The following is a 27,466-nucleotide window of genomic DNA, read 5'->3' on the forward strand; positions in this document are numbered from 1 at the left end:
GGGACCTGGTGCAGTGGATGGGGTGGGGAGCACAGGCAGGCGATCAGTTGGCTGCAGCCCCAGGCAGAGGGGCGATGGCTACCAGGGGGAGCGGAGCAGCATACCTACCAGATGACCACTTGTGCATGGTGGTGCAGCGACCTGGCAGTCAGACCCAGCGACCATAGGTCGGGTGTCTAGGAGCCCAGGTTGAGAGATCCAACCCCCAGGCACCGAACTGTGGCACAGGGGTGGTGGTAGGGGCTGTGGTGGAAGTGGTCTCCTCACCTCCTCCCCTTCTCTGTAGCCGACAAGCTCACTCCTCTTGGGCAAGCTCACTCCTCTTGGGCTCTGGCCACATAATTTCCGGCAGCGAAACTGTCGCTTATAGAAACAACAAATCCCGGGCGGTGACGTGCAGGCATGCCCAGGCGGTGACGTGCAGGCATCCCCGGTCAGTGACGTGCAGGCATCCCTGGGCGATGACGACCAAGCATCCCCAGGTGATGGCAGTTGCGGACCCTTGGGAGGTGACGGCAGCAGCAGACCCTCGGGAGGCGATGGCAGCAGCTGACCCTCGAGAGGCGACTGCAGCAGCGGACCCTCGGGAGGCAATGGCAGCAGCGGACCCTCGGGAGGTGACCGCTGAGCTCCTGGCTTTTGCCACGCTCCCCTCAGCAGATCATGGAGACACAGGCTTACCCCTCTTCGCCGCTGGACGCTCTGGCTCCTTCCTTTTGGGCACTGGGTGCTCTGGCTCTCCACTTCTAGGCACTGGAAGCTTGGGCTCACCTCTTCTGGGAGCTGAACGTTTGGGCTCCCCACTTCTGGGCGTTGGACACTCGGGCTCCTCCCACTCCAGGTCCGTGTCTGGGTACCAGTCGGCTTCCGGGCAGCTTTCCTCCTCATGCCCATAGCAAAGGCAGAAGGAGCACTTTGGGACATCGGCCCGTGCCAAATGGGACTGTTCGCTCTTCATAGACCCAGTCTACTACCTGGGTCATCCCTTTCACCGCTTCCATCAGCTCTGGATATCCTCGGATGATCCCCTTCAGCTGGACTTCTGGCTTCAGCCTGATGAAGTCAAAGAGGATATCCAGGTGGCTGTCCCCCAATAGGTGTCTCCCCTCTGTTCTCAGCCACAGGGGGGGGTGCTGGCATCCCTCAGGCAGCCCTCGTACCTCTCCATGTTCTTCACAAACAAAACAATCCTTTTCTTCAAAAAAAGGAAAATGTGTACCCGTAGTACCTGTTCTGGCCTGGGTCTGTGGAGATGCTGTAATCCCACTACCAACCACTACCAACACACATACCAAACAATAAGTTTCTGTTTTAAATCATAATACATCTGTTGTTTTTTTAAACCATTCTTTTAAATAAACAAACACCATACATTTCTCTACATGTAGGGTTTTGCTCTGCCCGCTATTTACACGCAGGGCTCTACCCTGCCACACTAATGTAATAACACCCAATAATAATAAGGTGTTGTATTGAACTGTCCAATCAGAGAGATGCATGCAGTTACTGGGTGGAACATGAATGATGTAGCTGATTCACGTTATACAGTGATTATGACAAGTGATCTAAGAGTTGGAGAGCGTACTCAGCGGAGTGACTGAGAGTGTAAGTTAAGTAGGGAATACATATCTAGATTTTAATAATTTGTTTAAAATAAATTAGTCATATATCATTACATATTTTATATAGTTCTGTCATCAATAAAAATACATTTTTAAATGCATTTTTAAATATATGCCTAGTTTCTGAAACCGGACTTCCTGTGTAGTTTTTATGAATGAGATGAGTAAGTGAGCGAGTGAATGACACTACTCAGGTAGGTGGATCAAACAAGCTCTTAAATCATAGCTCTGTCTCTGTCCCCCCTGAAAACATAAAATGAAAGATCTTTGTGATTAATTTTGGACTTTGCATGGGCAATTCGCGAATCTCCCGGGCAATCCACGAATTGCTCAGTTAGTTGCACGTAACATATATAACATTTCCCAAACTAACAGAGAGGAGACTTGTAAGCATACTGTATTAAAAAGAAACCTTCTTGAATGTTAGTCTACTGGACTGTTGCAAGTAGTGTATTCAGATGTAATGATTGTGTAGTTGAAGTAATGAATGTACTGAAAGGAAAGCAAAGGAATATGTATATAATGTCTTTCATATGGTGATTCAAAGTGTTTGTATCAGAACTGAGGGTAAATGAAGGTGTATATCTGTATGTACACACTGTGGGTACTGCATGAGCTTACAGCTGTGTCTGGGGGTTTACGTTCATGACTTTTCTATTTCAGCCACTCGGCCACCTGGAATGTGCCACGATAATGAGTTTCAATGCCAGAGTGATGGATTCTGTATTCCTGAAAACTGGGAATGCGATAGGCACTCCGACTGCCAAGATGGCTCTGACGAACACAACGGCTGCCCTCCAAGGACGTGTCGCCCCAACTATTTCCAGTGTGACAATGAGAACTGTGTGGCACAGAGCTGGGTGTGTGACGGGGAAGATGATTGCCGCGATATGAGCGATGAGAAGGATTGCCTACCACCTCCTTTCAGCTGCCCCGTAGGCCAGTGGCAATGCCCCACTGACGATGTGTGCATCCCAGTTGACAAGCTGTGTGATGGGCAAAGAGACTGTCCCAATGGGGCTGACGAGTCTCCAACCTGCAGTAAGTCACTCCATTTGAGTACAAGCCCAGTGTTTCAAGTCTCAGTACCTGCAATATACATTTTAAACATGATTAGCACTAGAATCCAAAAAACTTGAATACACATAAATAATGCACATACACATAATAATTACTGAGTCAATCGCCTTCAGTTGAGCCATTTATCACACATACTGACAAACAATAAGTGAATCACTCAGTTCTAAACTACATAAGAACAAAAGAGTGTAAGTTACAAATGAGAGGAGGCCATTTGGCCCATCAGTGCTTGGTTCCTAGTTGCTGATTGATCCCAGAACTTCGTCTTATTGTATCTTAAAGGATATCAATGTCTCAGCAGCAACAACATGACTTAGTAACCCATTCCATGAACAAGGTTATGAACATGGCTGTCAGGTTTCTAGTAGCTGATTGATCTCAAAGAACAATTCACAATTATTTCGTTTTTCCAGTTAGCTCTGGCCCATTGTGTCCAGTCCTTTTCTTACCGCAGTCATGAACCCTATTTTTCCAGATGAGGATGACTGCGCTGTTAGCAATGGTGGCTGCACTGACGGCTGTGTCCAAGGTCCCTTCGGGGCTCAGTGCACCTGTCGGCCTGGTTACCAGCTACTGAATGACTCCAAGACCTGCGTGGACATCGACGAGTGCCAGATCCCAGGAACCTGCAGTCAGCACTGTTACAACGAGCGAGGGTCCTTCCGCTGCTACTGCGATGCTGGCTACACCTTAGAACCCAACGGGAGAGTCTGCAAGGCCACAGGTATGCTATCTTTCTACAGAAATGGTCAAGATCCTGCTCTTGTCTATAACAATTTTTTAAATATATTTTTACAGTATCATTAAGGCTTAAGTAATTTTAGCTAACATAATAATTAATTTAATATAAATGTCTTAAATGTGCAGTTTTGAAAGAGACACATGGTTTTGCAAATAAGTATTTTCATTTTAAAACATGATATCTGGTACTACACTAGGGTAAATAAATATCTGTTTGCAAATCATGCTTCTATAGTTTTGCACTTCTTGGGTCTTTTCATCTGGATGGGTAACTTGTCCTTAACAATTCACTGGTTTCTTTCTTGTCAATAACCAATTAGCTGCTTCCCTAATTGACTGACCTGTTTTTAGCCAGTAACTTGCTTTGACCCTGTAGACACTGTTTGGGGGAAATGACCTAGCAAGTAAAGCAGTAAGTGACTTACTGGTAGACAAGACAAGCAAACTGAGAACCTTCTTTAACCTAGTATAGTACCAGATGTTTTGAAATGAAAATACATGTTTGCCTAAACACAGGTTTCATTCAGAACTACATATGTTAGCTACTTTAAGAATATTTAAAGGTACCGGTATGGTAAAATATAGAAAATATATTTCAACACCTTTTTGTGAAATGAATAAGTTCTTGCATTTTGATGTTGGATAAAAGACAAAAGTAATCAGAAGAAATGTATCTCACGAGATATTCTCCCTTCCCCTGGTGGCCTGTTGCAATCTCATTAATCTAAATGCTGTTTCATTCTCTGGTATTTAACTTTTTTTTTCTATAAAATGTTTCTGTTGCTACCTCATGCAGTCTGTTTATTGCTACAGTTTGTGGTAAGATTTGTGAACGTCACCCCCACAAAATGGGTACTTCAAGGCCCTCAAAGGAATTGTAATACACTTTCCTGACACAGATTTCTCATCTAAAAGCTTATCTCACACACCTTACCACTGTGAGGCATTTTTTTTTAATGTAACTAGCATTTGATGGAAATCCCTAAACGTAATCAATTATGCTTTTCTCATGATTGATCTATAAAAGTGACAAAAAATCTTCACCAGTTATTAACAAAATGGCACTTTCTGTCTGCTTCTAACTGTTGTGTGAGAAAATGAAGTCCATATTAGGCAAAGATTGGAAATTTTCAAAAGTTTTCACTCCTTGCAAATTTTCTTGTTTCCAATCTCTAAGATTTAGTCGATTACAGAGTATATTAGGCACACTACCATTTAATATGTGCTGATTTTGTCTCACCTTCTTACTGAATGAATTGTGCACTGATATTCTTGTTGAAACGCTTTGTAAAAGCCTGATAGCTTCCAGAGAATGTGGCTAGGGCAGCCATCCATCTGTGTCTCCATCTGGTTGTAGCTTCTGTTCTCTCAACCTCTTGAGATGCCTTTAAGGTACCACTGCACAATAAACAAGGAATGTCACCAAGAAAAAAAAAACACACACACACAATACACTTTTCAGTATCATGAAAACTAGGTCATCATGACCTACATGTAGCAAATGACAACAAACACCTGTTTTTATTAAAGCCCATTTTGATTAGGTACTCAATATTTGCTATTCATATAACCTCTTTAAACAGTTTTTGAGAGGGTTTATTGGGCCATTCTCATGAAAATAGTGTTTCATGAAAGAGAATGTTTAAAACAACTAAATCTTTAAAGAAACATTCCTTAAAACAGGTTTTATCACAATCACAATAATGATATAAAAGAAACTCATTTAAGAGCTCATACTTGCAACTCTTTCTTGTTGCTGCTATTGTTTTACATGCTTATAATTGTGTTATTCCTGTCAGTAAATGTAGCTGTGTTCATGGCCCCCCTGCGTCCTAGAGCCAATTATGAATACTGTGAATAAGTGGGTTACTCTGTGGTCATCATTTACCATGATGTGGAATAAGGTCTTGTAACATATATCCACAGAAACCATAATCAAATGCAGGCAAGAGGTTCTCAACATATAACTTTCATAAAGCTTGATCACAATAGGATGAGCAGTTTGGGCAGGCTGCTTTGAAGGTATTATAGAGAGTCCAGACATGCAGGCACAACTGCTTCAGACCATCCACAGCCCACAGTTCCATTCTATAATATACATCTGTGTTTGATTTCTGTGACTGGACACCCCAGACATTCCCACAAGTAAAAATGGTTGTCCCTCAAGTCAGTGTTTTTATATACTGTATGTTGTTTCAGATCCCCGGGAGGCTCTGCTCCTTGTAACCCAACGGAACCAAATTATTTCCGATAACATCAGCGCCAACCCCAATGTCATCGAGGCCATTATAAATGATGGGGTTAACATTGCAGCTGTGGATTTTGACACAGCGACTAACAGAATCTACTGGGCCGACACATCCCAGAAAATGATCTGGAGCGCTCTGAGGAATGGGACTGACAGGAAACTGGTAGGAAAACAGCATTACCAAATTTCCCAGACTTTTACGCTCCAGCAATTTGTATTATACTCCAAGGCAGCTGAGTAGTGCCTGTTACACAGAGGGTTATACACAGAGTGTGCGTTATAAATAGGCTTGCTACTTTTTGATTTTAATCGGATCAAATAAGGATTTGTATACCAAGTGTACAAATACTTATCGGAGCCATGATAAGGATAGGAATGACTAGCGTGGAACTTCAAATAGCACATTTAAAAAGCACAATTAACCAAGGTAAATTACTTTGTGAATTTTTAATGAGTATACAGTATACTTGCAGTGGTTCAAAGAGATTGTATTTAGCATTATTTCATATTAACATTTAAAATGCATCACAAACAACTGCAAACTGGACACCTTTATCAAAAAGTTGTAACGATCACTCTGCACAACTGAGAAGCAGTTGCACTGTCCTCCCTAAGGAGAAACTACTGGCCCTATTCCTATAGCTAAATAAGTCAGCAAGAGTGACAGACAGCAAAAGCAGGGACGTCAGAGGTGTCAATTTCACGAACAATCGGTTTATTATTGTGAACAATAATGTCAACAAATGAAAAAATGAACAAATGAATGAAATGAATAATGATAAGAAAGGAATTCAAATAATTGCAGGTAACAGGTAAGAATAAAGCTGGTACAGATGTAGGGACAAACAGAAGGCTAAACAGATTCGCAAAGTAGAAAATGAATGGTGTCCGGAGGGTCTCCAATAAACCCACACTCACAAACACAACACACACAGATAAAGACCAAGGATAAATAAATAGATACAGATGTGGAAACAATTACATTTAACAGTCTCTGTGGCAATGGTGGGAGAATGACAGGTAGGCCCAACAAGTCCAGTAATAGCAGGATAATTGAAATCCATACAAAGTAACAAAATAACAAATACAGGAAACAAAGTATCAAATTAAAGTAGAAAAAATCCAAACGAAAAAGAAATGATCTCACCCACAAATAAGGCAGTCCAGCAAAGTGTCCCGAAATGATGGTGATTGTAGAAAGTTGAAAACATTGAGTACGTTGAAATTGTTGAGACTGTCCAGTAGTGTTGAGTTGAATGGTGAACAGTTGTTTGGAAAAAATCAGGAGGATCAGGAAAAAATTGAGACCGTCACACATAAAACAACAAACACTAAACAGACCTAGAAAAACAGCTAAACTTAAACAAGTAACAGTGAAAACAAAAAGAGGAGTTTAGACAAAGTGCAGCAACAAAAGAAAATAAACGGATGCACTGGAATTATCTAAGGATGTTAATGGATTCACTGAAATTTAAGTAGAGAAAATGCTGTAGTTAAATGGATTCCTCTGAAAAAGGGAGTCTCCCTCAGGCCTGATTAGCCAGCTTTAATACAAGTGCTGGCTACTAAGGAGCTCTGAGATTGGAGGGGTGAAAATCTGAATGAGCCAATGGGGAGAGAGGATGAACAGAGGGTGGTTGCAAGGAACTATGGGAAATGAAGTTTTGACCTGGCCAGGCTACTGACCCTAATTAAAGGGACAGGTGGGTGAGACTTACACCCACATTATGTAGCATGGGAATTGCTACATATTCCCCCCCCCCCACACTGGAGGTGCAAGGGACGAACGCCATAGTAGCGTTTTAAATTAACAATATTGACAGTATCCTCTTTGAAATAATCTGGCTCCCCCCACTTGACTTTGTAGTTGTTGGGTCCAAGTCTCTTGGTTACAAGAGCTGGCCCAAACCATTTAGGGGCAAGTTTTGCGGAAAACTTTCCGGAGGCATCAGATAAGGGGTGAGATCTTATCCAGACTAACTCACCTTCTTCATACTGACAGTGTGCTCTCCGGGCATTGTAATTCCGAGCTTGCCGTTTCTGAGCTTTGGCAACGTGATCCCTCACCTCTTCGGCAATCTGCTGCTGGCGATCTAGCAGTTGGTAGGGATCGGTGGATGGAGCAGGAGCAACAGCGATTAATCGGTCCAATGGGCCTCTGATGGTCCTTCCGAGCGCTAGTACTGCAGGAGAGAAGCCAGTGGTTTCATGTTTGGCGGTGTTGAGGGCGAAACGAAACTCGGGTAGCCACTGATCCCACAGCTGATGGTTTTTCCCGACAAAAGATGCAACCATGGTCTTTAAGGTGCGGTTCACGCGTTCTGTCAGGTTGGTCTGTGGGTGGTAGCTGGTGGTGAGTTTTTGTACTACTCCCCAGGTCTTGCACACCTCTGCGAGTAGCTGGCTCGTGAACTGAGGTCCACGGTCTGAAAGAATGTGTTGCGGTGTTCCCCATCGAGTGAATATTTCCTGCGTCAAAATGTTCACAATTTTGGTGGTCTTACTGTCCCGCAATGGAAACAGCTCAACCCACTTTGTGAAGTAATCAACAATGACCAGGATGTAAGTGTTACCTTTTTTACTTCTTGGGAAAGGTCCCATTAGGTCCAGACCCAGCATCTCTCCGGGCTCCTTCACCGTAGTGGACTGGAGTTGACCTGCAGGTTTGGTGTTGGACGGTTTGTACTTCTGGCAGGTTTGACACTCCTTTATGTGGTGCCATGTATCTTTACGGATGGAGGGCCACCATGCAACCTCCAGCATGCGCAACAGGGTCTTCATCCTGCCCAGGTGACCTCCCAAAGGGTTGTCATGGTAGTGGTGGAGGAAGGAATCCGTCAGCTGTTCCGGAATTACCAGCTGGTATCGGAATCCTTGTTTAGGAATGGGCACCCGGCGATACACAAGTCCCTGCTCTTGGATGAAGGAGATGCGGTTATCATTGGCAGTATTGGAAGCAATGTCATTGATGATATCAGCGATAGCTGGGTCTTTGGACTGAGCGGCCGCAATCTGGTCCATGGTGGTGGGAAGATCCATGCTACTCGCAGGGGCATTGCTAGCACACACTGACGCAGAAGGAGTTGAAGGTGGTACAAGTGGAGCTCTAGAGAGTGCATCAGGTACAAGATTCAGACTACCTTTCCTGTAAATAACGGTAAAAGTGAATTGTTGTAGGCGAAGAGTCCAGCGGGTCAGTCTGGAAGAGGTTTTTGGGTTATTGAATGCCCAGGAGAGTGCAGCGTGGTCAGTGACAACCTCAAACTCCATCCCCTCCAGATAATGCCGCCATTTTTCTACTGCCCACACGACAGCGAGACACTCCTTTTCAGATGTGGAGTAGTTTTTTTCGGCAGTGTTCAGTAATTTGGAGGCGTAGGCTATTACCTTCTCATCATCTCCTTCTGGCTGAGTCAGAACCGCTCCTAGTCCTATATCGCTGGCATCAGTAAAGACTCGGAACGTCTTGTTGATGTCCGGGTGAGCGAGGACTGGAGGACTGATCAAAGCTTCTTGGAGGAGTTTGAAACTCTTCTGGCACTCTCCTGTCCATTTCCAGGGGACATCTTTCTTTTTCAAGTTGTTAAGTGGGGCAGCAATATCCGCAAACCTGGGGATGTACTTGTGGTACCACCCTGCCAAACCTAGGAACCGTTGAACCTCCTTCAAGTTGGTAGGAATGGGATATTCCTGGATGGCCTGGAGCTTGTGGGGATCAGCAGCTACACCCTCACCTGAAACCACATGACCAAGGAAATGGAGAGTGTGTTTGAAGAAGTGGCATTTTTTGAGATTGAGAGTAAGACGGGCCAGATGAAGTTTGTGGAAGACAGCTTCGAGGTCTTGAAGATGCTGTGCGGAGTTTGGTGAATAGACAATGATGTCATCTATGTAGACGAAACAGATCTTCCCTCGGAGGTCTCCTAACACTCTCTCCATCAGCCGTTGAAAAGTGGCTGCAGCATTTTTTAACCCAAATGGCATTACATTAAATTGATAAAATCCAAAGGGTGTGGTAAACGCAGTCTTCGCTCTACTTGCCGAGTCCATCGCCACTTGCCAGTAACCCGAGCGTAGATCAAGGGAACTGAATACCGCAGCACCACTCAGGGACTCCAGGATGTCATGAATGAGGGGCATGGGATATGCATCAAAGACAGTCTTTGCATTCAGCTTTCTGTAGTCCACACAGAACCTGTAACCACCATCTTTCTTCTCTGTGAGCACCACTGGAGAGGACCATGGGGAGTTAGATGGCTCTATAACTCCGTCCAGAAGCATGTCTTGGACGTGTTCCTTGATTAAAGCCTTCTTCAGTGGAGACGCTCTATACAGTCGACCCCGAACAGGGACTTCGTCCTCAGTGGAGATGGAGTGACGGGTGACTGTTGTCATTCCCAACTTATCAGTGCAGACTGAAGACCACTTTTGCTGGAGGTTCTGGAGTTGTTGCTCGACAGGAGATGGTTCAGCTGAGGTGATGGTCATGGTCACCTTCGCCGGTTGGCATGGTTTTGGATCAGAGGTGGTAGGTGGCTGGCAAGATGTATGGAAGTAGAGGCTGACACTCGATAAGGACCTGTCCCAGGAAGCTTCCCCCTCATACCGTGGCAAAAAAGGATGGTAGGAGAAATCCTTCTGATGTTTGACACCATACTGCCTATTGACAATGTCAATCTGGGTATGAGTTTTCTCCAGGAAATCCAAGCCTAGAACAAGGGGAAATGTTAGATGATGATCCTGTAGGATATATGTGCCTAGAAACCAGATCTCTCCGTGGAGAAGGTAAGTGAGGCGAACTTGACCTTTGGCCTGGTGTGACTGTCCATCCGCCAGCATGAAATACTGGTCCTGTGCAGACTCCAGCTCTTCCCCTGGATGAGCGATCTTCCTCCAGAGACTCTCTCTCATCAGAGTGAAGGTGCTCCCAGTGTCCAGGACTGCAGGCCCTTGGAGCCCTCGAACGCCTACATCCACGATCAGCAGAGTCAGGCTTGCAGAAGGAACTATATTCTTCTCCTGGCTTCTCACCATGCTGACCTCTGCCGGCTTCTTCATAGCTCCTTTATGGCTCCTATTGTCCTGAACGGCTTTGCTGGATTTTGCCTTGACCCAGTATTCCCGCTGAGCAGCGTTGTCTCTCTCCACCTGGGTCCCGATGCGCACCAGTTCTGCCACTGTCTTCACTGTTCCCCTAAGACAGCTTGCCAGTTTGGGATTACAGCTGTTTAGAATGCGACAAACCAACTCAGTCTCCTCCAAGTCTGGCTTCCAGCGCAGACATAGGGCACGGTAGTCATAGGCGAAGTCAAGGATTCGCTCGTCAGGAAGTTGGAATCTGGAGCGAAGTCGGTCTTCCACTTCGGTCTGGAAGTCAGATGGCAGAAAGGCTTGACGGAAGACAGTCTTGAACTGTTCCCAGGAGTGGATTCCCTTGCGCTCCGCGACCCACCAGCTCTTTGCTGAGCCTTTCAGCACACTGGACATGGTTGCCATGATCTCATAGGGTGTCATGGGTCGTAGCGCTAGGAATTCATCACATTTGTCCAGGAAGTCAATGGCATCGCTGCTGGCCTCCCCGCCAAACTCTGGGAAGTTGATTTTAATGGGCAGCTTTGCTTGGGAAAGACTTCCTTCAGTTCTGGAGCCATGGTAATCAGCAGACCCACCATCAACGGAGAATTGTTGTGGTGCAGACCGCTTTCTAGAGGAGAGAGACGGCAAGGAAAGTGGCAGACGAGGGGTGCTGGTCTTTTTGAAGAGTTTCTTAATCTCTTCTCCCCACAGCACATCGCGGCGTTTCAGGCACTTCACCACTTCCAGATCCATTTCGTCAAGGGCCTCTTGCCTTCGATTCTCCATATCTGCGAAGCGTCCTTCGATGTAACCTCGCAGGACCTGTTCACGATTAATGCTGCTCTCCTGTAACTCAGACAGCTGTGTTTCCAGTTGCTCAACACGGTCAGTGAGATGGGAACAGTGCTCAGTCAATTGCCCTATCACAACACTGTCAGTAAGGTTCCCTTCATCATCATCGCCTCCAGAAAGATCTGCCCCTTCCTGGGTAATGTACAGGTCACTAATGCGGGTGGTTCTCTCTGTGATAGGCTCTCTGATAGTCACATGGGGTCTATCTCCAATCTCAGAGAAGTTTAGCAAAGTCAAGGTCTGATTTTCCATTTCTGACATTAAGTTCCCAACAATTTAAACTGATGAATTTAGATTTGAATTTAATGACACAAAGGGTCCCCGTACGGGCCACCAATTCTGTAACGATCACTCTGCACAACTGAGAAGCAGTTGCACTGTCCTCCCTAAGGAGAAACTACTGGCCCTATTCCTATAGCTAAATAAGTCAGCAAGAGTGACAGACAGCAAAAGCAGGGACGTCAGAGGTGTCAATTTCACGAACAATCGGTTTATTATTGTGAACAATAATGTCAACAAATGAAAAAATGAACAAATGAATGAAATGAATAATGATAAGAAAGGAATTCAAATAATTGCAGGTAACAGGTAAGAATAAAGCTGGTACAGATGTAGGGACAAACAGAAGGCTAAACAGATTCGCAAAGTAGAAAATGAATGGGGTCCGGAGGGTCTCCAATAAACCCACACTCACAAACACAACACACACAGATAAAGACCAAGGATAAATAAATAGATACAGATGTGGAAACAATTACATTTAACAGTCTCTGTGGCAATGGTGGGAGAATGACAGGTAGGCCCAACAAGTCCAGTAATAGCAGGATAATTGAAATCCATACAAAGTAACAAAATAACAAAAATACAGGAAACAAAGTATCAAATTAAAGTAGAAAAAATCCAAACGAAAAAGAAATGATCTCACCCACAAATAAGGCAGTCCAGCAAAGTGTCCCGAAATGATGGTGATTGTAGAAAGTTGAAAACATTGAGTACGTTGAAATTGTTGAGACTGTCCAGTAGTGTTGAGTTGAATGGTGAACAGTTGTTTGGAAAAAATCAGGAGGATCAGGAAAAAATTGAGACCGTCACACATAAAACAACAAACACTAAACAGACCTAGAAAAACAGCTAAACTTAAACAAGTAACAGTGAAAACAAAAAGAGGAGTTTAGACAAAGTGCAGCAACAAAAGAAAATAAACGGATGCACTGGAATTATCTAAGGATGTTAATGGATTCACTGAAATTTAAGTAGAGAAAATGCTGTAGTTAAATGGATTCCTCTGAAAAAGGGAGTCTCCCTCAGGCCTGATTAGCCAGCTTTAATACAAGTGCTGGCTACTAAGGAGCTCTGAGATTGGAGGGGTGAAAATCTGAATGAGCCAATGGGGAGAGAGGATGAACAGAGGGTGGTTGCAAGGAACTATGGGAAATGAAGTTTTGACCTGGCCAGGCTACTGACCCTAATTAAAGGGACAGGTGGGTGAGACTTACACCCACATTATGTAGCATGGGAATTGCTACAAAGTAATGTATATATTTTCAATCTATGTGCTGACATATAAGAGAGGCAATACTGTCAAAAGTCTGCTTTATAGTGAAAACAAAACACAAGCAGAATGTTTTTAATTATATTTTTTGTTGGTGTATTTTTTGTAAATGTATTAAAAGCATAAACTATTATAAAATCCTTGTTTAGGAAACTTAAAATAATAATATTTAATTTTATAAAAACAAAGCATTTTAATTTTAATCTTGAAGGGTTGGGTGGAACCGTATATCTCCTTTTCTTCTGTCTGGTTAGACTATTTACATGACATCATTCTTTTGTAAAGATCCACAGCTCGGCTACACTTGGCCACTGCTAACACGATGGCAGCATGGGATACTGCTGCTGATAAAGTGGCATAGCTGTTTGAGTAATATCAAGTGCATATTGTTATTATTATTATTGGCATTTCCCCTTAGGACAACTTCTGACAACTTGCATTTAATTAATTAAAGAATATTCTTTCTTTAATATTTTAGTTTCAATAGTTTATTGTATCCTGTTATAATCTTGTTTTTGTCTGGATATTATATTGTATTTCTGTATTAATGTGAGATTTTTTAATTGTATTGTCTCCCCGAGTTCCCTATTCCCAAAGGGTGAGAAAATAAAAAAAATCAATAAAAATAATTGTTCACAAAAAAACCTTGTATGAAACCTACTATAGTATACATATTATATTATGTATACTACTATAGTATACAAATTATATGTATTGTTTCCATATCCGCTGTGACCAAACGTTATTTCAATTAGAATGTTGGTAACCATGGTTTTGTTGCATGTTGAATATGATAAAGGGGTTTTTCTAAATGAGACGTTTCTCAGTGGCATAAAAAGCCATTTTTTTTAAAGCATAAAGGTCGATTTCACACATTCTCTGCTTGAATTGAAAAATAAAGATTAAAAAAACGGTATATTCTTTCTAAAATAAATGTCGATGTTAATCGTCGATTTGGCAAAAAAAATAAAATTCAAATAGTAGCAAGCCTAGTTATAAATGAGAGAGAAGGTGTGTCTGACAGAATTTACAGGTGTCATTGTCACATGATTTGGCTCAATACAGGAGCAACAGAACTCAGAATGATTAAAAACACCACAACTATGTAATTTGAAGCTGCTTACTAATTAATTATTATTATAAACCAAATTGAATGTTGGACACTTTAGGTGATTTTGGCTGTAATATCTGGATTTTGTAAGTCATCCCTAGTTTAGTATCGTAGTATGTACGTTCTCAGTTAACCTCACGCTTAGTGATTGCAGATGCTTCATGTGTCTGTTTCTCCCCAGATCTTCTCCAGTGGAGTTACTCTGACAGAAAGCATCGCCGTGGACTGGGTGGGCAGGAACCTCTATTGGGTAGACTCTGTCCTGGAGACCATTGAAGTGTCCACACTGGATGGACGACACAGAACCGTTCTGCTCAGCGAGAACATCACCAGCCCTCGCGGGCTTGTACTGGACCCACGCAATCAGTAGGTCCTCAAATAAAAGATTCCTTCACTTCTTGTGATGTGTTCTGGTTATTGTGTTATCATCTTGCATTAGAATGTGCTTGCTTTACATCCAGTTCAGAAGTAGTAGGTAAAAAAAAGAAACTCAGGTCCCAGAGCGGCTCATCTGTTGGCTGTGCGTAGTTGCCGATCTTCCCAAGGGATTCCAGATGGAGCACTGGATTAGCTCTTATGCTCCCACAGGTTAGGGAGGGACAATCGTCAGGGACTCCTCGCTCAGCTTCAGGACCTGACTTTATCCTCTAGGGGCAGGTAGCTCGCTGACATCCGCTGTGAATTTGGTCATGGGATAGATGTACGCCCACTGACCTTCAGTTCTCCTGAGCTCTTGTAGGGAGTTGCTGCTGAACATTCTTAACAACAGGATTAAAATAACTGGGCACAAAAAAGAAAAGAAACTAGGACAATTAGACAAACTTATCATTAGAAAAGACATTTCAAACCAATCAGTTGATGTGTCTCATTCAATTGATTGTGTGTTTCCCAGAACACTTCAATGCTTCTCTTTGGATTTAACCTGGAAATGGATACTAAAATGATGAGCTAGGATCTTGTGTATTTTCCCTAAATAAATTTAATGACATAATCTCTCCTTGACAGCACCAATTTAATGTTCTGGACAGACTGGGGTCAAAACCCACGAATAGAGAGAGCCAGTATGGACGGATCTGTGCGCAGGATCATTCTCACTTACAAGCTGTACTGGCCAAACGGACTGACCCTCGACTACCCCACTCAGCGGCTCTACTTTGCAGACGCCTATCTCGACTACATTGATTACTGTGATTATGATGGCAACAACAGGAAGCAGGTCTTTGCAAGCGATCTGGTGAGTTCATGTACTGTAATGGTATGGGGACTGAATCTAGTTCTTTGCTTTTTCAAGGTGTACAGTGCTGTACTTGGTAAGAAAAAATGAATTATTATTTATCCAGGGTGACTTACAATTGTTACAAGATATCACATTATTTTTACATACAATTACCCATTTATACAGTTGGGTTTTTTACTGGAGCAATCTAGGTAAAGTACCTTGCTCAAGGGTACAGCAGCAGTGTCCCCCACCTGGGATCGAACCCACGACCCTCCGGTCAAGAGTCCAGAGCCCTAACCACTATTTCACACTGCTGCCCCATAAATCCTATCTTTTATTAGTTTTATTGCAAATTTCAATACTCTTACAATCATTGCATAGTGTGTTTTAAAGTTTCTCTTTGTTTTGTTTTTTTTAATTGCTCTCTGATTTTGGTCATGTACCAGGAGAACATGTACCAGGGAGATGCCAAAACCAGTATGATAAACAGATCCTAATAATGAGGTCAGGAAGTGTATGGGCATTGTCACTTATCAATTGTCTAGATAGGGTCTGGTGCAGGAGCGCCCCCAGAAATCTTTTATGTGGTATGTAAAACTGAACCACACCGACATCCCACCTCATGCCGATAACGACTCTGCTTCAACTGTTTCAGCCTATCATAGTGCTGCATTTTTGTTCTTTCCTGAGTTTCACAGCACCTACACATGGGTGTCCCCACGGGAGGGCAAGGGGGTGGCACTTGCCCCCCCCCCCCCCCCCCAGGAATCCGAATTTACAACAAAAAAAGTTAGATGAATGGTAGTTGGAACCCTATCGGCACCAGGCAAGTAAATAACTCCTGAGAAGAATATGAAATTAATTTAACTCTCTCAGTTAGTGGTATGCAGTAGTACAGAGGAGTCATCTATTTCGGGTGATGAAATAAAGTTTTTGAAAGCTATTGGAAAGCACACCAAGCTGATCAAAAGGATAACAAGCTGGCTGTCCTGCTCAAAGATGGTGCTTTTACTGGTAATATAAACATATTAATATTTGATGTTTATAAAACACTGTATTATAGCGAATTTCTGTAAATGTAAAATGGTGAAAAGTCAGGCTACTCTCAGATCTGTAGTTCTGTAAGAGTCTTAAACAATGCAAGCTCTCAAGAGTTCACAGCACACAGCTTTTCAGGAAGTTTGGTGTAGAAATGTCTTACATTTCCCAGTTTATAAAGCACAAATGTTATTCTCGATGTGAAATAATTAAATTAATCTTTGAAATTTGACAGCAGATACTATATGTTTTTTTTAATGATACAACAAGAAACTAGGATTTTTGTGAATTCTTGAAAATCAGATTGCTCTAGCTAAAGTGCATTTACAAAAACTATTATGACATCATGCATTAATAAGAGGGGCTATTTTGTACTTGTGTTTATTCTTCTATGGGTCTGCAAGCAACTTAAAGCATGCATTCTTTCACAAAGGGCAACATATACAAAGGTAAATACATTTGTATTCACGTTGTACTTTCTGTAACTTTACCAAAGTTATTTTTTGTGCATTACATTTAAATCATCTAATTTTAAATGCATTTACTTGAAGTGCATTAAATCAAATTTCTTACAATGTGAAAGCACAACTGTGAATATCTTTTTCTTGCTTTGTTTTATGTGATGGTGCAGACCACTTAAGTTGAAAATGTTTTTTATTTTCTGTTCATAGTTATATTCTGTGGAGGCAAGTGTGGTCCAGTGGTTAAAACCATGTTTGGAACCAGGAGGTTCCTGGCTTTAAATCCAAGCTCAGCCATTGACTCACTCTGTGACCTTAAGCAAGTCACTTAACCTCCTTGTGCTCTGTCTTTAGCATGAGGTGTGAAACCAAGGTCCTAATTTAAGTGACCCTAAAACAGTGATTGTTGTTGCATAGTTCACAGCTTTATCTCTGTAAACTGTCTTGGATAAAGGTGTCTGCTAAATAAATAAATAATAATATTATTATATACTGCTAATATAGTTATTCATTATAAATAACATGTTTAAGCAGGAAACTTGTTTTCATGTCTTTTACAATAAAATCATTTTTATACTTTTTACCCAATTCACTAAGTTATGCTTAAGTTTAAACTGAGTATAATTAAATATCTTGCTGCTGGCCATTTACAAGATTGTAATACTGTACCTCTAGTTAGGTTTGTCAGTGTTCCGACTCTGGAGCCACACAAACATATGCGTGATGACTATCATAGTATCATGTGTTTAAGTTTGTGTTCATTTGTTTTAAATAGTTCACTTAGGTTGGAGCACTTCATTACTGTAATATGTCAGTAGGTGACATATTGTGTTTTATAGTTTACACTTCCTGATCTGCTTGGTTGTGGTTGTTTTTCTTTGCAAATCATATTTATAATTGTTTCAAGTATGTTGATTAAGCACACTTTTCATGTTCCTGTGTGGTTAAAATAATTCTACAGATGTGGAGACAGTAGCTAACGTGTATTCTTAATTTCCCCTTACTGTGCAGCACAGTCTGTGCTCTTGAATTAAATAAAGATAGATAAGTGTAAACGTACCTGAAAATGATAAGGATCTCTGCTGCCATCCAGACCAATGCCGGCTTAAGTCTGAGTTGTAAATGTAAATGAGGCTTAGAAGTGTAATAATTATTATGTGATACAAAACCACATTACCCTGACAAGTTTTAAACACCTTGCCCCGCCTAGAATTAGTTCTGCGGACGCTCGTGCACCTACACTATCACATTCGAAAACTGCATCACCGTTTCCATTTCTAAAAATGAATAAACACAGCGCACTGCCATTGAGACAGAACAGCAACTACACGGACAGTAAAATAGTCCACAACAACCATAAAAGGTACAAATAAACCTATTTGAAATACAGACTTAAACTAGGTGAAAAACTAGCTCACAAATCTGTTACGCTGGTTTCAACTCTCACAATCACAACAACTAATGTAATTGTTACTCACCCCCTAAACAACATAACCTTTTTTTTATCTTACACATTGTGACAAAACATCAATAATAATAATAATAATAATAATAATAATAATAATAATAATAATAATAATAATAATAACAACACAACTTGGCAATTATATGTCAATGATTAGGACATGTATTATTCATTTTAATATAAGACACTGATAAAATTAAAATACAAATGAAACTTGTATAAATGTGCACTTACTGTACTCAATCCTGGAAGAGCAGCAGAAATCAGATAATGCAGGACTAACATTCAATGCTGCCAACGTATTTTCAGTGCTTTAAACTCCACCACCATTAGTGTCAGAAACAGACAGTTTAGTGCGTTTACTGATTTTTTTTTTCCCTCTGACATTCTGGGTCATCAGAAGAAAGATTTTTGCTCTTTTTCAAGCTTCAACCAAACTTATCTGTTTCTGTTTGCTCATTATTACCATTACATAAACATTACAATCCTATAAGCCTAATATGTCTGTTTCGCTTCAATTGATGGCATTATATGCGAGTCCACAGTTTTGCAAACAAATGGTATGCACAGTGCGTAATGTGCGTACGGCTGCGGGCGCCAATGGTCTGGTGAATTTTGGTAGATTTTCACCCCACAACCGAATTCTGTATTGATTCTGACCTTGTTTTTCCTGTTTTGTTGGTACACACAGACCTTGCAGCACCCCCACGCAATCACCATCTTTGAGGACTATGTGTACTGGACAGAGAGGTACACCCATAAAGTCATCAGAGCCAACAAGTGGCACGGGAAAAACCAGACTGTCATGCTGCCCAATGCCTATTCACCAATGGGTATTGTGATGGATCACCCAGTCAAGCAGCCTGCAGGTAGGACAGTGCACAGTGAGCTCCAAACTGAACCCATGTCATTTCTCTGTTCAAGGACAACATACAGTGGGGGATGGTGGCTATATTATTCTAGGCCTATATATAGTAAATGGCAAGACACGCCTGATAAATTGTCCATGACGTCATACTTCGCAGTGAGCAATTTTCCTGAAATTTGTCCACAGTGGAAATTCAAGCTGTGTCTTTTAAAGTACTCATAATGGGTTTACCATATGATATTGTGATCTGTTAACTTTGCTTACCCAGCATGCTTCTTCATGGTAAAGTATGGAAGAAGGTAGTCAACAGAGTTCAAAGTCAAAATATCTATTTATTTCTCAAGAATCAGGAACAGTCCTAAAGCAAGATTACAGCCATTAAAAAAAAAAGAAATCTCAACATGGAGAACTCTTCAGAAAATAACTTAAAAAGGTAAAGAATAGGTAAAATGTAGAGATAATATTTGCTGCCCTTTTACCCCACTCAGACAGACTGCTTATTAAATATGTTGCCATCACTGAATAGAAGGCTGTCTGGTGTTATACAGATGATTTTAAAGTGCAGGACAACCCAGAGCTCAAACTGAATGTCAGTTTTGGCAGCCACCATGGCATTTTTAATTGTAAATGTATCCCACCCCGTTATTCTGCATTGGTAGTGCAAAGAAACATATGTGGAATGGGTAACACTACAACTGTGGAAACTATTGCATATTAAAATTTGGAAACCTGCCTTATTTTATTTCTTGTATCCTCTGAAAATAAAGTAATGTATAGCTGTTGACAGCATGATGGCAAAATCATCCCTATTCCATGGAGCACTCAGCAGAATAAAATAACCTGATCTTATAACAGTACAGCCAGGGGTGAAATTCTGCCGGTACTCATCAGTACTCTGTACCGGGTCTTATTTTAATGCTGGTACTGGGTACCGGGACTTATTTCATCTGATTTTCATCCAACAAGCTTGCATTCCGTTCATTCACACTAGCGCAACATTTCTCAAATGTGCTTTGAAGTAGTTTTTTTTTTTAAAGTAGTGAGTAGTTGTTTCTTGATTAAAGAAATGCACAGTCCTTTTCTTCAGATATTAGTTTGGTTCATTCAATATATACAGGTTTAATTCCGGAAACAAAAAGAACGCTCAGAGCAAAACAGTACAGATCACACTTTCATATGCAAACTGCATGGTGCAAAACTTAAGTTCAAAACAAAACATAACAGAACAAAATAATATAATGCAATACTGTAGGTTTGATCCTCCAGGACTTCTCGTTCGACAAGTCTCCAATACTAGTCTTAATGAAAGAAAGAAGTGAGCTGAGCTGAGTGCACCTTGATTGAGTAGCCAATGACCTCAGCCCCACCCTCCATCCTTCTCTTGTGGGTTCAATCACCCCAGACAACCCCCTGTGGAGAGTCTCATGTCCCTGTCCTAAAGAAAACTGGTTCTGCCTCACACTGCCTAAGAAGATGTTATCTTGATGTGGCCCTTTGGTCCTTTATGCTGCCTAAGATGGTGTTATCTTGGTGTGGCCCTTTGATCTTTGTGCTTAACCTATGTTATCTCTTGAGCACATCGGTTCCTCCAGCAATGTGCGATTGTGTTTATTCCAGCAGTCAGACAGTCGTCGTCAGTGCAATTAAATGAAATCTTGCAATCTCGCATTTACCAGTTACTATACCTCCTCTGATAATCTCCTTTTAAAACTAACAGAGTGTACAAACCTGCAAACACGTGTTTCTTATATTGCATTCAAACTTTTTGCATGCTATCCAACATACGCCACTTTTAGAAATAAAGATGGGAGGGTCCTACCGCAACAGGGTGGCCCACGAGATACCCCAAGCCACCCGATGTCCTCTTCACTGGGTATGAACTCTGCATACGCCCAAGTCTAAACTATCATGCTATGGTCATTACAATATGTGTAAGTATTTATCATGCGTGGTAGTTATGTGTCTCTTGTGTTTCAAGCTACAAAAATAGTAAAATAAACCTTTATGTACAATTCCCCTATCTCTCTCCTTCTACTACTTTACTCCTTCTGTGTGGATGTCAGTCAGTGCTTGGCATTGCACATACTTCAATTCTGATCTATAGCTCTTGAGCAAACATTTCAAATAACAACACATCAATAAAGCTGACAAAAATGCAGCAGTCATCAGTACACATGCCCCTCTAAAGATCCGGTCCAACCAGCTATTATAAAATTTAGGGTCCACTAAGAACTTCCATGCCATCTGCCATTTGGCTGCTTCACTTAATAATAAACCCAAATGGTCTTTTAACAAACTCAATCTAAAACTAAACAGTTAAACTTATCATTTCTTAAAGTGCATGTTTCTCCAACATGCTTTCATTCAGCACAGTTCATGCTAGTTGCATTCTGTTTCCTAATACTGCTTCTCTGTCTCTTAGCTGCTATTGGCCACCATTAAAGTCAGTATAATCACGGCATATTGATTGGCTGAGCTTTCATTATGATTAGATTTCATTTTGACATGCGTCACAAATCTCTGCCCAATTCGCTTTCTTAAGTTCGAAGAAACTATCTGAATATCCGAACGACCATTGCTGTACATGAATTTACACAGTTGATAAATATTAGAAATAATTATCAGAACGCGCTTTGTCTTGCACCGATTTCCTTGCCAGAATTTGCATGAAAATGTATAAAATGGAAAGTGATGTGTGGGACAGTAGGGATTAACATAAAAAAACAGGATCAACAAAGTAAAATGCTGCTTCAGATTTGGCAAGCGAGTCAGAATCGGGAATAAATGCATGAGTGCTTTTATGCTTTCCAAACACTGGCCCAACTTGCAAGGTAAATGTTAAGTACAGTGATCAAAGTTCTGTTTTGTGTGATCCTAGTATTTTTTGTTATGAGGACTGTAAACGAAAACCAACACGTGAGATATTTTTTTCTTTATACAATGCCCCCTTTTCTACAGTTTATTTAAGTCAAATTTCAGTTTGCACTTGCGTGTAAAGGCATTCGTAACCACAGTAATGATATTACTTTATGAAAATGTGTAATTTATCACTTTGTTATTGTGTAGGAACCACAATGCCAGGAATTAAAAAAAATAAAACACAAAAAAAAAGCTGATGATGTCTACTTTTATATTGTTTCTGCCTATACTAATCTTTTTTCTGGAATAGATCATGGTATAATTCATCTACACAGAAACAGAACAGATAAGCACACAGAATATATTGTAGGATAAGTAATCAGTATACAAATAAATATAAAAATAACAGGGATATATGTTCTAATCCAAGGCTATCAATGTAGCATGGCCAGGTCCTGTTGTAGGTGAGCACCCAGGGTCTGGAAAGCATGGGGAGGATTTCAGAGAATACAATGGAGATTGAAATGGCCAAGTCATTTTTTAAGAGTAGTGCCTGGTACATAAAAAAATAAAGGGGTATTTCAGCCCGTATTGTGCATTGTTTAATTTAAACCTTTTTTGTATTATTTGTACGGGTGGCACGGTGGCGTAGTGGTTAGCGCTGCTGCCTCACAGCGCCAGGGTCCTAGGTTCGAATCTGGCTTAGGGTACTGTCTGTGTGGAGTTTCCATTTTCTCCCCATGTTCGCATGAGTTTTCTCCGGGTACTCTGGTTTCCTTCCAGAGTCCAAAGACATGCTGTCCAGGTTGATTCGTCATTCTAAATTGCCCTCTGTGTGAGTGTGTGTGTGGTGCCCTGCGATGGACTGGCGTCCTGTCCAGGGTGTAGTCTCGCCTTGCGCCCAGTGTATGCCAGGTTAGGCTCTGGCTCACCGCGACCCTGTAAAGGAGTATGCGGTTAATGATAATGGATGGATGGGTGTATCATTTGTTCATGGCACAGTTGTTTTCTTTATACACATTTAGTATAACATCCCCCTTTTTTTTAGGATATCTTGAAACAAAACTCCCTCTCTACAGCAGTTACTGCATAGTGTAATATTTCTTTCAGTATTTTCTTTGTTTATGATGAAGTGGTTATATTTTCAGTTATTTTTTAAGGCTTATTTTATATTCATAAATGTATTGCGTACCGGCTGTGCATATGAGTTCATGCACTTTTCTGCTGAGAATTTCACCACTGAGTACGGTAATAGTGAATTGGAGGCAGAACTACAAGTAGTATGATCACAGGAGGGATAAGATGCTGACTTACAAGATATAAACTACTACAGTTAAAGGAAACTTCAGAGTCAACAATGTGGAATATTTCCTCTCAATTCTGACATCTTCTGGTATTGCAGACCATAATATTGTTTGACAAATTCTGCAGCTAGAAGCTATATAATGAACCAGGATTCCTGTAGAGGTACAATGTGATACTCATATTATGTTTTAATCTTAAAGGATTGCTTACTAAGATTTTAAAATCTATTCTCTTTCCTCATATTAGCACAAGGTTATCCCTTACCTTCTTGTATTTCAGTTTGGAATATGAAGATACTGAAAGACAATCCTATAGAAGTAACAGTTGCTGCTGCAATACGATACAAAATCACATCCTGTTCTATCGCTCAGTTTGGTCTATCTATGACCTACAGCAAAGGATGTGATAAGTTAATTACTGGACACATTAATGGAGAAATTATGGATTTTCATCTCCCAAAGAAATGTGACTAATCTTTTCCTTTGTCCAGCATGGAACCCCTGTTTGAATACCCAGTGCAGTCAGCTGTGTCTCCTGTCAGCACTGAGACCTCGATACTTTTCCTGTGCTTGTCAGTCTGGTTGGCACCTCAACAGTGATGGGAGGACCTGTGAGAAAGGTAACGGGGATTTGAAGTATTTTGTTTTGTGAACATTTATTTTTCACTTAACAAAGAAACTTCAACAAAGATATATATATATATATATATATATATATATATATATATATATATATATATATATATAGAAAGAAAAAATACTTCTTATGATGTTTCCACCACTGAAGAATGAAATGAAAAACTTAATGAAAAACTTATATCCCGAAGTGTCTCTCAATTATTCATATTTTATTAAGAACAAGGTAAAAATAAAAACTAAATAAAGCTTATGCGTTTCGACATATTGTCTTCATCAGAACAAGTTGAAAAATGGAGTTCATAAGCTTGCTTTATTTTTTATTTTTACCTTGTTCTTAATAAAATATGAATAATTGAGAGACGCTTTGGGATATAAGTTTTTCATTAAGTGAGAGTTGCCATCTTCATTCTTCAGTGGTGGAAACATCATATGAAGTATTTTTCCTTTCAATTTTATTTTTCCTCGGACGAAGCACCTCGTGTGTGTTGGACATTATTGGAGTAGAGGGGATTGTAAACTAACAATGTAAAACATTTTCAGAAAAATGTAACTTAAACCCCAGTTGTAGCCAGAATAATTATACACTTGGATAGATTTAAGGAATATTTCAAGGTTTAAACCCAGTTTTGTTAAAAAAAAAAAAAAAAAAAATGTCAAACTAAATATTGGTCAAAGCAACCTTTGTTCGGTACAGTAACTCAGTCAAGTTAAGTCTAGAGGATATTTTTTGAAGGTGTTTGACATGTATTTTATTGTTCTTTTCAGATAACACCCCGTTTCTAATGGTGATTCAAGACAGTGTGATATTTGGAATCCCACTGGATCCCAGTAATACCAATGACAACGCCATGATCCCAGTATCAGGAATCAATCATGGCTGGGACCTGGACTTTGATGATGAGGAGCAGTTTGTATATTGGGTGCAAAACCCTGTAAGTATTGTCCATTACAGCATGAACATAAAAGTGGTTGGACTGTATGCTCTATACTGGCTGTACCCCTGCCCATAATTTAGTCAGCTGATAGTGGAGAGGCTGGCTGTAGGGAAGCCATGGGCAGGTGGGCAGGATAGCTGCCCTCCCAGTAGACAAAGCCGAAAAAAAGGTGGAGGCCAACTCTGACGCACAAATGTGGACGAATGGATTGAGGTAAGATATAAAGCCATTTGTAGATGATCATTGGACGTGTTGTTTATCGAATGGTGAATGAGATACTTGCCATTTGACGACAAATGTTTGGTAATGGAGGCATCTAATATGTTTGAATCTAGCTAAAAAGTGAATTCCCTACCCGAGGGAGGTGGTTTGCCATATAGGCCATAAGCAAAAGGAAATAACCATCCTGCTGCAAATGGTCAGTTCACACAATGGCTTCATGTTTGGGACAGTTCTGGTTTTTATTCACATTGCAATGCATTCTTGTACTTGTTGTCCTGCATCTCTTAAAGAAAAGAGACTGGTGAAAGGTGCATGAAAGCATGGACAATATTGAGTTTTTTGTGTCTCTTTCTCAACAGGGAGCGATACACAGAGTGAGAACTGATGGCACCAATAGGACTGAGTTTGCCCCATCTGCTGTGATTGGGTCTCCTTCAGGCTTAGCTTTCGATTGGATAAGCAGGAACATGTACTACACTAATCCTACTGCACAGGCCATAGAGGTAAGAAAAAAAGCTTACTAAATGTAACCAACCCCCCAAGTCTTTATTTAACTTGGCTTGCTCCCTGGCTATCCTTTGTTAATCATTACTGTCGATCTGTTTGTCACTAAACTTTCATCATACACTCCCAGCCTACTATTTTGGCTATAATCTGATAAATTCACAATTTTATATAAATATTTTGAACCTTTCAGGTACTGTGCGATTAACATGCAATTATGAAGACCCTCTGTGTTTGCACTGGCTTTAGTATTATTTGAGACAATGCTGTATGCATTTCATACAGTAATGTGATGGCTGTTTACCATAAAACAAATGTTCATGTTTTCACTGTCTGTCTTTTAAAAAACTAGGACTTTTCAATTCATACAGTAGAAGTAAAGTAGTGAAAATGTAGTCTTATTTATAGAAATACAGATGCTCTGATAAGCTAGCTAATTCATTTCATGTTTTATAATATGTATATTTTATTCTTTGGCAGGTTATTCGAGTGGATGGAGACCAGCATTATAGGAAGACTATCATCACCAACACAGGGAAAAGTGAAGGAGCTGGGCTGCCAGTGGGCATTGCTCTGGACCCTGCTCGAGGGTAAGGGGTGATCTGTTTGGTATTGATACCGGTAGCAGGGACCTGTTTACTCTGTGCAACATCTTTTAGAAAGGCACCAGTAATGGTACAAAACTAGTAAGAAACAAATGGGCTGCAGACACAATAACTATCCACTGTTCTCATACCTCCTAGGCTGGAAGGAAATGGTGAAAAAAAAAACATAGCTAATAATGACCTATTTTTACAATGAATGCTCATTTGTCTCAGTGCAGTACTTAGTACTGTACATGTCACTGTAACTTGGCATAATGATATTGGCTTCAGACTCGCTGCAAACAAAGACTAAAATTAGTGATGAGCCGAATACACCTTCATCGTCAGTTGCCAGACAGGGGATTGCTTGTGTATGTAATGTAATTGAGCTTGAAGAGCAATTATATTTGAAATTATATTTTGTTTACATACCCCTGCGGCCTCAACAAGACTCTCAAACATGTCTCTAATTTCAGCTGGCACACCAAAGTGTAATAATTAACCTGTCCCCCTGCAGCACTCTTCCCCTGGTGGATGCAAGAAAAACATCAGGAAGATATACCACATAGAAAAACATCCACTGCGGGCAGAGTGTTGCAGGGGGGCAGATTAATGATTACACTCTGGTGTACCAGCTGAATTTAGAAAGACATGATCGACATGGGACCACAGAAGGGCTTTAAACTTTTTAAAAAGTCACCAGGATGGGGCTCCCGAGTGGCGCATCCAGTAAAAGCACTCGCTAGAGTGCAGGATGCGCTCTATAGCCTGGACGTCGCCGGTTTGAGTCCAGGCTATTCCACAGCCGACAGTGGACGGGAGCTCCCAGGGGGCGGCGCTCATTTGGCCGAGCGTCGTCCGGGGAAGGGAGGTTTAGGTCGGTCAGGGTGTCCTCGGCTCACCGCGCACCACCGACCCCTGTAGTCTGGCCGGGCGCCTGCGGGCTTGCCTGTAAGCTGCCCAGAGCTGCGTTGTCCTCCGACGCTGTAGCTCTGAGGCGGCTGCACGGTGAGTCTGCAGAGTCACCAAGATATGATGACTGAAACAAAAACAAAAAAAATACAAAGTGAATCTAAATAAGAAGTA

At 41.2% G+C, this 27,466-nt stretch overlaps 1 protein-coding gene across 1 annotated transcript in view; it reads left to right on the plus strand.

Moving 5' to 3' along the window:
* lrp2b (low density lipoprotein receptor-related protein 2b) overlaps nt 1-27,466 on the plus strand; it is a 96,375-nt gene that overhangs the window by 23,284 nt on the left and 45,625 nt on the right. Inside the window, exons 20-29 of the mRNA XM_034057061.3 lie at nt 2,286-2,663; nt 3,178-3,426; nt 5,643-5,854; nt 14,464-14,648; nt 15,288-15,516; nt 19,157-19,334; nt 23,988-24,116; nt 24,901-25,067; nt 25,652-25,795; nt 26,277-26,386. Coding sequence (XP_033912952.3) covers nt 2,286-2,663; nt 3,178-3,426; nt 5,643-5,854; nt 14,464-14,648; nt 15,288-15,516; nt 19,157-19,334; nt 23,988-24,116; nt 24,901-25,067; nt 25,652-25,795; nt 26,277-26,386 — 1,981 coding nt within the window. The remainder of the gene's footprint in view (nt 1-2,285; nt 2,664-3,177; nt 3,427-5,642; nt 5,855-14,463; nt 14,649-15,287; nt 15,517-19,156; nt 19,335-23,987; nt 24,117-24,900; nt 25,068-25,651; nt 25,796-26,276; nt 26,387-27,466) is intronic.

The sequence above is a fragment of the Acipenser ruthenus genome, chromosome 28, assembly GCF_902713425.1.
Source record: "Acipenser ruthenus chromosome 28, fAciRut3.2 maternal haplotype, whole genome shotgun sequence".
In the NCBI taxonomy this organism is placed as follows: Eukaryota; Metazoa; Chordata; class Actinopteri; order Acipenseriformes; family Acipenseridae; genus Acipenser; species Acipenser ruthenus.